The sequence below is a fragment of the Equus quagga genome, chromosome 5, assembly GCF_021613505.1.
Source record: "Equus quagga isolate Etosha38 chromosome 5, UCLA_HA_Equagga_1.0, whole genome shotgun sequence".
NCBI lineage: Eukaryota > Metazoa > Chordata > Mammalia > Perissodactyla > Equidae > Equus > Equus quagga.
The window spans coordinates 106,519,637-106,532,171 of NC_060271.1; the positions used below are offsets into that span (position 1 = coordinate 106,519,637).

The 12,535-nt window shown below is 40.5% G+C and overlaps 1 protein-coding gene across 1 annotated transcript in view; it reads right to left on the reverse strand.

The window, feature by feature from the left end:
• The window catches only part of TMEM178A (transmembrane protein 178A), a 51,061-nt gene that overhangs the window by 10,427 nt on the left and 28,099 nt on the right, over positions 1 to 12,535 (reverse strand). Inside the window, exons 2-3 of the mRNA XM_046662378.1 lie at positions 4,139 to 4,252; positions 1,180 to 1,317 (exon numbers count right to left, since the gene is read on the reverse strand). Coding sequence (XP_046518334.1) covers positions 1,180 to 1,317; positions 4,139 to 4,252 — 252 coding nt within the window. The remainder of the gene's footprint in view (positions 1 to 1,179; positions 1,318 to 4,138; positions 4,253 to 12,535) is intronic.

Consider the following 12,535-nt stretch of genomic DNA (forward strand, 5'->3'; position numbering starts at 1 on the left):
CCAAAAAGACCACGGTCACGTCTCCACACACCCTCTTCCAATCTCCTGCTTTAAGATCGAGTCACTCTTCTGCTTAAAACCTTCTGGTGGCTTCCATCACCCTCAGATTAAAACCCGAGACACTGCTTGCTTCTCCCACCTCACATGACACTCTCCTTTCCTCCCCTGCCTTCCAGCCACCCTGGTCTTCTTTCTATGGCTCAATATACACTAACCCACGGGCCATCCCGGTGGGGTAGTGGTTAAGTTCCCGCACTCCACTTCGGCGGCCCAGATTTATTTTCCTACAGCTTTTGTCACCATCACAACTTATCGTTTATGCCTCCCCACAACAAAAATGGAGGATTTTTGTCTGCCCTCTTCATTGCGTCTCTAGTCCCTAGAGCAGTGCCTGCTACATAGTAAGTCCTCAAAAAATATCTGTGGAGGGGCCAGCCCTGTGGCTGAGTGGTTAAAGTTCCACACACTCTGCTTCGGCGGCCCAGGTTCACGGGTTTGGATCCCAGGTGAGGACCTACTTCACTTATCAGTCATGCTGTAGAGGCATCCCACATACAAAGTAGAGGAAGACTGGCACGGATGTTAGCTCATGGCTAATCTTCCTCAGGGGGAAAAAAAAAGGGAGGACCATTGGCAATGAATGTTAGCTCAGGGCAAATCTTCCTCACCAAAAAAAAAAAAAAAAAAACCTGTGGGATGAAATGAATGAATGTTTTGTGTATAAAAATGACACCAGTGACACCATCATTAAGAGATGTACTTTGAGTTGACTTTCAGCCTGAGGGGCTGGGGAGGGCTTGTGCTGACGCATTACCCTCTCTCTCCTCCAGGCCTCCTGATAAGCAGTGGCCCATGTTTGCCAAGAATCCAGGTCAGGATTATGGGCATGGTATGAAAGAATGAGACAGAAAAAACAGAGCTGGCTCATATGGAGATGAAACCCAAGATATTTCCATCTAACCTAAGAGGCCACAATAGAGAAGTAAGGGCTGCATTTTTACCATTGCTGTTTTCTTTAAATTCTGTATTACCCACCAAAGCCAAATGACCTTCTGGCTGCTTTTCTCACAAGTGAAAACAAAATTAACAGAGAGAGAGAACGGAGTGAAGCCAGCTGCACACAGAGCAGCCTCCCCTCCTGCCGAGGGGAGGAGAGTCTGAGGCGTTGGGCCCCCGTACCTGTCATGAGGAAAAGGAGCCCGGCCACGTGCTGGGTCAAACTTTCCTCCCAGAAGAAGCTGACCGTGGCCACAACGCAGCCGCAGAGCAGGACGGCCACAGCCATGCCCAGGAAGCCGGCCGTGAGTCTTCTTAAGTCTGATCTCAGAACACAAACACACATTCAGAAGAAGCTGAAGCAGGAGAGTCATTGAAAATGAGAGAATGAAAGCTTTGTATACACTGTGCAAATTAGTAAGTTTCACGGGCAGGCTTAGGCCTGCAGAGCCCAGGCGGTTCAGGGAATTCTTGGCCACCTGTCCTGTTTCATAAGAGGACAGGTGGGGTGTAACACACGGAGGGGTCAGAGTCTGCCCTCTCTAAGTCCATGGAAGCGTCTACACCAAGCAGAGAATAGACCAGAGGACCATGCCAGGGTAAACTCAGGTAATGATAGCAAGTTACTTAGTAAACTGAGAGTGAAGTGGGTTTCAGAAATATCCTTATTATCCTTAAATGAGCAATAGAAATGTAAGTTGCCACCACTGTAGTGGCTCTAATTAATCTGGCTTTGGAGAAAAAGACTAAAAAGTGAGCTACAGTGAAACAAGGTTTTACCTGAGCATCACGGATGCCAATTATTTTATTTATTATCCACATCTACGCCTGCCTATTTTCAAAAAGGATTTGAGAAAGTGAAGGCAATTGTGGGGACTGAAACAGGGCCCAAAGTGCACATATGCGACATCCGCTCATAAACGTCCTCTCCCACAGCCCAATCCCCGTTTCCCCAGGTTGAGGAGGGTCTGTTCCCACGGGTCAAGTGTCCACTGTACACACAACTGTCAGGTTTGGTCTATCACAAAAACAGAGTTGTGATCACTGGGCCGGAAACCCAGCCCCTCCCCCACCTTCTAGGCAAAACCAAGAGACGGACCGACTACCTGTACCTGGACATCCTTCCACCCCGGGTGCTACCCTGAAGGAGTACTCCCATTGCCCACTCTCCTTCTATTAGTTCTTCTTTCTCTTTCCTTCCTTCCTTTTTTTTTTTTTTTTGAACAAAGCTGATTTTAAAAATTGTTAGCTAAATTTCTGTGATCCTTCATAAAACAAGAAACCCCAAATATAGGTCTGCTGCCCCTGAGGCCAGTCAATAGGTCTGGGCAAGTGCATGTGGATCAGGCACACCTGTGCACACACAGAGCCAAGACAAGGGGCATGCCCCACTGTTTGAAATGAGGGCGGCCTGCTAAGGTGGAAGTGCCAGTCAGATGTTCGCTTGGCTCCTGGGCATCTTGGGGGTGCTGCCTACAGGGTTAGAGGGTGGATTATAGCAGCTGCCAGTCTTGTTCGTAGTCACACATGGACCATCCCTTTCTTTTAAAAGGATTTCTCATTTCCAGCTCAAGGCATCTAAATTAAAGCAGGGCATCGCTGCCCAGAAGAGGAAGTGTAGACACCACAGAGCGAGGGCTCAGGGGCAGCGACAATTTAAAGGGGCTGAGTTTAATGTTAAGGGTTTAAGTCGTTTTGGGACATCCACATCTGAGCAGGAGAAGAAATGTAATAACAGTTCAGCCACTATTAGCTGACAACCTCCTAAATTCCCAGTGGCTTAAGCAATAGTTCTATTTTCTATGACCATTAAAAGGCATAAGGTTCAGATATAATCCACACGGGATTCACATTAGTACTAGACATGTTAAGATTATCTAGTAAACATGGTACAGATCTCCAAGCGTGACTTTCTTAGAAGGAGCCACGCATGAGACTGCTAAAAGTGTCTTTCCATGTGAACCTCAACAAGGATTAAGAGGAGAACGCTCACATACTGTCTTGCTGGGCAGTAACAGGGTACATACTCAGAGCAAGAGATGAGTGGCTTTTCAGGATCGTGGTGATCTTTTCTCACCTGACTAAAACCAGTGATCATGGGGCTTTCTAGACAGATGATTAAGGCAACGAACTCGAAGCATGCTCATAAAGAATTCAGATTCAAGAATACTTAAGACTCTAACTCTGATCTGTGGAGAAACGATCATTAAGATCAGCCAGCAAGAAAGAATTTTCAGGAATTTACACTATTAAGAAATAAACCGCATTTGAGCCAATGACTTTCCAAGTCCTAAATTTGCCAATCATAATATTTATAGTATTATACCACTGCTGTGGCAATATCATAAGAGCTTCCATTTGCGTGTTTGAGATTCAAAACAGAGCCTTTTGACCTGCAGAGACACTCACAAAACAAGACCCTGCTTGGCTTTCTGCAGTGGCGTTGGTCACCAAAAAGATTGCTGAAGTCCTTGCGGCTTATTTCATTGGAAAATGACAATGTCAACCTCTGATTAGGATAAACGCTGAAAAGAATCTGGTCTAGTTTTTTGCTTTCCTGAGTTATCTATCACCAGGCAGCAGGGATCAACAGTTTTCAGGTAAATATCAGCCCTCTTTAGCGTCACGTTGCATGATCCTTTCTAGAGTTTCACATTTTCCTAACAGTGAAAAAGAGTAGTTCCTGACATCGAGATGTGGAGGTAACAAACACGCTCTGAGAAAATTATGATGCACACTCATGAAGATGTTTTAGCAGAAATACCAAGGTCTGAGATAGACACAGTAGTTAAAATGAATGTTGTATAAACAAAATAAGACAAGCGGCAGAGCAGATCCTCTTACCAATGACTTGCTAAAGAAAACTCAGGAGGCCACTTGAGTGCAGATGCCACCAGGAGGGGCACACACGCTGCACTCTCACAAAGCCTCATGCCCAATTTTCACACATTGGCTCTGTAAACAAGTCGTGACCCAGCACGGCGAAATGCATCTCTGAGTCTCTGACCACGTTGGATTGGGCCCAGAGGCCCACATATAATCAGCACAGTAACTTTCAGTCCAAACCCGAGAGGGCTGGTGGGGATACTTTTTGTTCAGAAAGACACCATTTCCTCTCTGACCCTTTCCCAGAAATACTCACGAAGCAGATGCCATTCATCTTGCTGTATTGTCTTGGTTAAATTGAAAGGAATGTTTCGTAAGCGGATTGGCTGAGAAAAGTGGTACTTGATAGCCGTGCATCGCTGCGCAATACCTTGAAGGAAACAAGAAATGCGACTTACTAGTCTGTGCATTTGTGACAGAATTCTGGGGACCTAGGGCAGGATAACATATCCTAACATGGGTTGAATGGGGGGAAGGGATAGGAATCTCTTGATTACTCTCATTAATAGAGGCAAGTCAGAGCAGTAAAAACCAAATCATGAAATAATTTTTAAAACCATGTTTCACTTTTGAACGTATTAAATTTGATAAGGATCTAAAGTCCCCTCAATTTTTCAACATTGAGTTTGTATTAACTAAACGCCAAACTCCTCAAGGAGAAATGGCCTAAAAGCATACAGACGATTGGGAGAAATCAGCTTGGAATTTTAAGTTAACACAGATAAATTACACATGTCTGAGTTTGACCCAACCCATTTGAACTTTCAAATGGGTTGCACCAAAAAGTTTATTAGGAAGTGTGTTATTTGGAAACCAGAAGACATTTTTCCATAAAGACAACCTTCTACATGGTGGCTTAGGTGGTGACTGGGTCTCCAGACAACCCAGAAGCCTATTTAACCCCAGGGCAGCTGATGTCATTCCTTCATATGAATTTTACTAACCTGAATTCTGGGTCCCAGGAGAAAAGGTAATATAGAAAGTAGAAAGGAGAAAGAAAAACATTTCCTCCCTTTTCTGGTTGCATGGCCAGCTCTACGCATAATATTTTGAAATGGGCAAATGTACCCATTGATCTATCTTGTCCCTTCTCCTACCCACCCTCCCAACCCACGCTTTTATTGCATAAATTAATATAGGCCTATTTTTCCTCTAAAGTCTTCTCAATCCCATGAAAGTATCTACCTTTCCTTCAAATTAAAACACAACAAAACCTCCTTCTTTCATTACAAATCATCTTGGTCAGTTGTTCAGATAAATGCAACGTGATCTGATTAATTTTTAAAGAGATATGAGTGAATGTTGATCCTTTAACTCTGGCAGCTATTAAAAAAATACCCTCATAGATGCAAATAAACCTCTAACTGGTGGAATTTAAGTAAGCATAAAAATAAAGTGATTTTTAAAAAAAAATCAGGCATCGAAAGGGGGAGATTACTATTTGAGCATAGTTCGTGTCATGCGTCAGTCACTCCCTGACGTGAAGGCACCCACAGTATCATCTTCCCTAAAGAGTTTCTCAGATGTCATTGTGCATTAAGAATCAATCACCTGGGGAGCTAGTTCAAAATGTAGATTCCTGGACCCCACCCAAGATATTCTGAATCAAAAGATTTTGGATGGATCCAGGAACCTGAATTTTAACAAACATCCCAAATAATTCTGAGGCAGGCAGTCCTTGCATCTCACTTTCACAAACCCTGCCCAAGACTCTCTCTGCTCTTCAGAAGGTTTTTTTTTTTTCTTATGAAACCACAGATTCCCTAAAAGCTCAAAACTCTTTTATTTTCCTCTTTGTTCTTTCAACCTGTGGCAGTGACTGTGAGGGCTAAGGCATATACGTTAGGTGTTTATGTCTAAGTTAAGTGTTTATAAGTCAGAAAATTCTTGTGCTTAAAAAGAGCAAACAATCTGGGTACGAGAAGAACAATAGAAAACAAACTGCAAATGTATTTTTTTAAGTAGATCTTTACTAGTTACTTTATTTTTATTATTTTTTATTTTTATTTATTTATTTGTTTATTATTTTTAATTTTTTTGTGAGGAAGATTGCCCTGAACTAACATCTGTTGCCAATCATCCTTTTATTTTTTTTTCTCCCCAAAGCCCCAGCACATGGTTGTATATCCCAGTCGTAAGTCATCTAGTCCTTCTATGTGGGATGCCACCACAGCATGGCTTGATGAGTGGTGTGTAGGTCCACGCTCAGCATCCAAACTGGCAAACCCAAGATCGCCAAAGCGGAGTGCGTGAACTTAACTGCTCAGCTGGCCCCTGCAAATGTATTAAGAGCTTACATTTGTATTATTCAAAACTATCGTTCCACTAGATATTCAACCTCAGGCTGACCTTGAGGCTCTGTGTAAGCAGGAAGTAAAAACTAAAGCAGAGTTGAAGTTATGTCCAAATACACACACTGAATCGATCAGCAAAGACTGGGGGACTTACTGGTTCCAGGCAGTTAAGGAGACTTTTGTCCAATCATTAGCTTCCCACTAAGCTAGCCAAGCAGAGACTTCGGGGGCCACATACGACAAAGAATACAGACTGTACAGAATTAGTTCAGAAAGTCACTAAAGAAACAAACAGCAACAACATTAAAACAATAACAAACTCTAGGGAGGAAGAAGAATCTAATTTCCAGAGTTGCTACATTATATAATTTTAAATGCTCAGTTTTCAACAAGAAAAGTACAAAACATACAAAGAAACAAGAACATATAGCCCATACATGAGGAAAAAAAGCCAGTCAATAGAAACTGTCCCTGAGGAAGCCCAGACACTGGACTCACATGACAAAGCCTTTAAATCAGCTGTTTTAAATATCTTCAAAGAACTGAAAGAAATCATGTCCAAGGAACGAAAGGCAAGTATGAGAATGATGTCTCATCAAATAGAGAATACCAGTAAGGAGATGGAAAGTATGAAAAGAAAAAAATCACTCAAAGAAAAAAACAAATAGAAATTCTGGCATTAAAAAGTAGAATAACTGAAATAAAAACTTCACTAGAGGAGCTCAAGAGGATGTTGAGCAGGCAGAAGAAAGAATCAGCAAACTTGAAGATAGGTCAATTGAGATTATCCAATCTGAGAAAATTAAGGAAAAAGTATGAAGAAAATGAACGGAGCCTCAGAGACCTGTGATCTATCATCAATCAGTCCAATAATAGTAATTCTGGGGCATAATGCGAGCCCCAAAAAGTAAAAGAAAGAAAGGGAGGCAAAAAGAATATTTGAAGAAATAATCACCAGAAATTTCCGAAATTTGATGAAAAACATGAATCTACACATCAAAGAAGTTTTATGAACTACAAATAGGAGAAACTCAAAAAATCCACACCCAGACACATAGTAATCAAAGTAGTGAAAGCCAAAGATAGAGAATATTATAAGCAGCAAGAAAAAAGCAATTTATCACATACAAGGAGTTCTCAAAAGATTAGAAGCTGCTTTCTCATCAGAAGGGAGAGGACTGACATGTTCAAAGCACTGAATGAAGGATTCTCAAACAAGAATTCTATATGCAGCAAAGTCACCCTTCAGAAATGAAAAAAAATTAAGACATTCCCAGTTAAACAAAAACAGAAAATTTGTCACTAGCAGACCAGCCCTACGAGAAATGCCAAAAAGAAAATGTCTCCCTTTACTAAAGGACAGTAACTGAATCTACATAAAGAAAGAAAAAACATTTGTAAAGGTCATGACATAGGTAAACATAAAAGATAATATAAATGTATTTTATTGTTTGTAACTTTTTTCCTCTTGTCTGATTTAAAGGACTGAAAGCATAAAGCAATAATTATAAGTCTGCATTGATGGGCATACAATTTAATTTGTACGAACAACAATAACAGTTCAAAGGAGAAGACAGGGAATGGAGCTTATAGGAGCAATGTTTTTATATACTAATGAAAGTCAGTTGGTATTAATTCAGATTTAATTGCTATAAATTAAGATGTTTGTTGTAATCCACAGGGCAACCACTAAGAAAATAACAAACAAACAAAGTATATATGTAGGAAATGAAATGAAAAGGGAATTAAAAACCTCATTGGAAAAACATCTATTTAACCCCAAAGAAAAGATAATAAAGGAAGAATGGAGGAACAAAAAAGACATAAGGCATATAGAAAACACCGTGCAAAATGGCAGACATAAATCCTACCTTATCAGGAACTACAATAGATCAAACACACCAATCAAAAGGCAGAGATTGGCATTATAAATAAAACAACAAGATCCAACTGTACGATGTCCACAAGAGACAGACACGAATAGGTTGGAAGGAAGATGGAAAAAGATATACCATGCAAACAGTCACCAAAAGAGAGATGGAATGGCTATACTAGTATCAGACAAAACAGACTTTAAAACAAAACTTGTTACTAGAGGCAAAGAAAGACATTTTATAACGATAAAAGGTCAATCCATTAAGAAGATATAACAACTACAAACATATGTGCACTTACCAACAGAGCCCCAAACTACTCGAAGCAAAAACTAACAGAATTGAAGGGAGAAATAGACAACTCAAAAATAATAGTTGGAAATTTCAATACTCCACTTTCAATAATGGTAGAACAGATGGACGAATCAGCAAGGAAACAGAAGACTTGAACAACGCTATAAACCAACTAGACAACAGAGATATCAACAGAACCCTGCACCCAACAGCAGCAGAACACACATCCTTGTTGAGTGCACCTAGAACATTCTTCAGCATAGACCATATGTTAGGCAATTTTTTAAATCTCAACAGATTTAAAAGTATTAAAGTCATACAAAGTATGTTCTCTGAACACAATACCATAAAATCAGAAATCAAGAACAGAAGGAAATTTGGGAAATTCACAAATTTGTAGAAATTAAGTAATACACTCCTAAACAGTCAAAAGGTCAAAGAAGAAATCACAAGAGAAATTTAAAAACACTTTGAGATTAATGAAAACAAAATCACAATGTACTCAAACTTATGGGATGCAGCTAAAGCAGTGCTTCGAGGGAAATTTATAGCTGCAAGTGCCTACCTTAATAAAGAAGTTCTAAAATCAATGACCTAACTTTCCTCCGCGAGAAACTAGAAAAAGAAGAACAAACTAAACTCAAAACAGAAAGAAAGAAATTATATAATTACAGTGGAAATGAAATAGAGAATAAAAAAATAGAGACAATAAATAAAACTAAAAATTGGTTCTTTGAAAAGATTAATAAAACTGATAAATCTTTAGCTAGATTGTCCAAGATGAAAAGAAAGAAGACTCAAGTTACTAAAATCAGGAATTAAACAGGAGACATTACTAATGATCTTACAGAAATAAAATATAGTATAAGAGAATACTGTGAAAAAGTTATATGCCAACAAATTATTATTATTATTTTTGCCAAGAAAGATTAGCCCTCAGCACATTTGTGCCAATCTTCCTCTATTTTCTATGTGGGGTGCCACCAAAGCATGGCTGACGAGTGCTGTAGGTCCACACCCAGGATCCGAACCCACAAATCTGGGCCGTCGAAGTGGAGCACACCAAACTTAACCATTATCCCATGGGGCTGACGCCAACAAATTAGATAATACAGATAAAAGGGCAAATTTCTAGAAACACATAAACTATCAAGACTGAGTAAAGAAGAAATAGAATAGATCTATAACAAGTAAAGAGATTGAGTTAGTAATTAACTTAATAAAAAACTTCCTACAAAGAAAAGTCCAGGACCAGATGGTTTCACGGGTGAATTTTACCAAATGTTAAAAGAAGAATTAACAATCTTTCGTAAACTTTCAAAATAAAACAATAGAAGAGGAGGGAACAATTCCCAAGTCATTGTATGAGACCAGTATTACCCTGATAGAAAAAACAAAGACATCACAAGAAAAGAATACCACAAAATATTCCTTATGAATATGTATGCAAAAATCTTCAACAAAATACTAGCAAACTGAATTTGGCAATACATAAAAAGTGAGATTTATGCCAGGAACGAAAGATTGGTTCGACATATGAAAATCAATTAATGTAGGATACCTTAGTAATAGAATAAAGCACAGAAACCACATGATCATCTCATAGACACAGAAAAACCATTTGACAAAATCCATTTGACACTCATCAACAACTCTACGAGCTAGATATAAAATAGGTAATATCAGCACCATTAAGTAGGTAGAAATATCTGAAGCTCAGGGAGGTTAAGCAACTAGCCCAAGGACACAGGGCAAAGTAGTAACCAAGCTTTAACGTATATGCCGTTACATCATTTTTGTGTACTACTCAATCAGGAAAGTTAGAAATCCTTAATCTTTTAGAAATGTATCTTAATTCTGTGAGTGGTTGGAACTGTAGCTATTAAATGGACTGTCAATCTGAAGTGAAAAATTTTTTCAGGTTAGTACCAATATATACTCTTGTGGAAACAAAGCATATATCTAATCGAGGCTTCTGTCTGTATATTATCCATACTTTTCAGTACATGTTATTTGGAGATTAGACTAGCTCCACAGCTGAGTCAATGGCCTCATCCTACCTGCATCTCACAGAAGCTAGTTAACGTTGGCACTGGGGTGTGGACTGGGGAGAAACTGTTCTCTCAGACCCAGAGGGGCCAGACCTACAACAACTCCTGTGCTAAGCAAATGTGTGCTTCCTCTTACCTCATTGCAAATATTCTCAGGGCCCATCTCCTCTGCCCCGAGCTGGGAACAGGCATGCTCCCAGTGGGCATGGAGAGTAGCAGAAGGAGGCGGGCAGCTGGCCCAGGGCTCTCCCGCTTCCCCAGGGGAGTCTGGCATGTGCCAGCAATGAGGTAAGCTGTGCACACATCACCAAATTACCTTTCCTTCCCCACTAATCCCCGAGGCTAAATTTAAACTGCCAAGAACTCTGAAATGAGAAGAGAAAGGAGGTTGGGAGAGTGACAAAGTCTGGACCAGACAGTGATAAGCACTACTCAAAGATCCCAGTGACCGGGAGTCTGGTGGTGAGCCCAGAGCATCTGAGCTGAATTTGCAAGAAAATCTTCTCCAGCCCCCATGCTCTGTTCCCTCGGAAGATGATTAGAGGCTTCACGCAGAATCAGAGAGAAAGTGGGAATGAAGGACAGATCAGTCGCAGTGTCAGAGGCCTGCCATTAGCCGTTTTACTTCCCTGTTCTTAAACACTTGTTCCACTGTCATAGCAGAAAATCAAATAGATTCGAAGAGGAAAATATATTGTTAAGGTCTGGCTTCCTGCAGCATACACATAAAACTGACAAAATGAAACCTGACAAAACTCACATAGGAAAAGACCTGTAGTTGCTTGATGGCTTGCAAAGACAAATTATGTCCTTTTGATAAAAAGGCAAGTATATATACTAGCGGGGGTTACAGACAAAAGTTCCATGCACTATTATGTTAAAGAGTGATACTGTGAAAATCCACAAGGAGGCACCAGATTCAAATTTTTTCAAAGCCATGCATGCAAACTTTGAAGTTAACTGGCTTTTCTGGGTTTAGAGAGCAATGAATCTGGCTCTCTGAAAAGGAACACAAAAAGCATGAGCTCATAGCACCAGATGGCATCACACAATGCGGGGAAGAAACACGCAGAGGGCTGGAAAGAACAAGTTGTGGTTTATATTTAGTGATTAATTAGCTTCTTAAAGGGCCAAGTAGAGCCGCTTTAAAGACAATATAAATCATACAATAAGATATATAAATATGCTGCACAGGGGTTAGGAATGAGGCTTATGGTCTGGTGAATTTCTGTTGTTTCTGATGCTTAGAGAGATGAACCAAATTCCAAGCTAAGTCATAGAAACCCATACTCTAGGTTAAACGAGAGAGAAATGTGAGAAACAGCAGAACATGCTGTAAAAAGTCCTAACTCCCAGTCAACAATGAGGGAGTATACCTGATGGCTAAAGGCCTCATAGTCAGACAGACTTGGATTTGAATTCCAGCTGTGTGACTGTGGGCAAATTATTTAACCTCTCTGAGCCTCAGTTCTCTCACCTGTAAAAGAGGGGGAATAACGGCAGACACCCTATGGGGTCACTGTGAAGAATGGAAGAGGTAATTCAAGGACTAAGCATTGGATGTGGCCCACTCCAGTCACTCAATAAATGTCAGCATTTGATTATGAGTTATCTCTCAGCCCTGCTCGCGTTCATTGTATAGAACCATTGCCACTGTGTAGTCTGTGTCCTAAATGGGCATCACAGATTAGCCCGAGTATACGGAGAGAAACAGACATGAAACAGCTGCCTGAACAATGGCCCAACGAACGGCTCTCGGGTTTCCTCTCCATCCTCACCGCCTCAGTGCAAGACTCCCAACCCTTCACTCCTGAAGATTGGTAACTGGCCTCCTCGCCTCTGCTCTCTCCACCGTCCAGCGCCCCCTGCCTGCCAGTGCCAGACAAACCTGCCGTGGGGCCTCTGGAGCCTCAGCTGCCCATCTGTAATGTGGAATATGAAAACCTTTAAGACTTTTGCTATATCCACCTGCCTTTTACAGTACCAGGAACTCAATAGATTCTTTAAATTATTACTATTAGTGGGACACAGTTTTCTTTGCCATAATGTAATTAAGCATTTATTTTAGAATTACATACTTATTTTAAAAATACAGTGCCTGGCACATAATAGTGCTACATAATTGTTTATTAAATAGCTT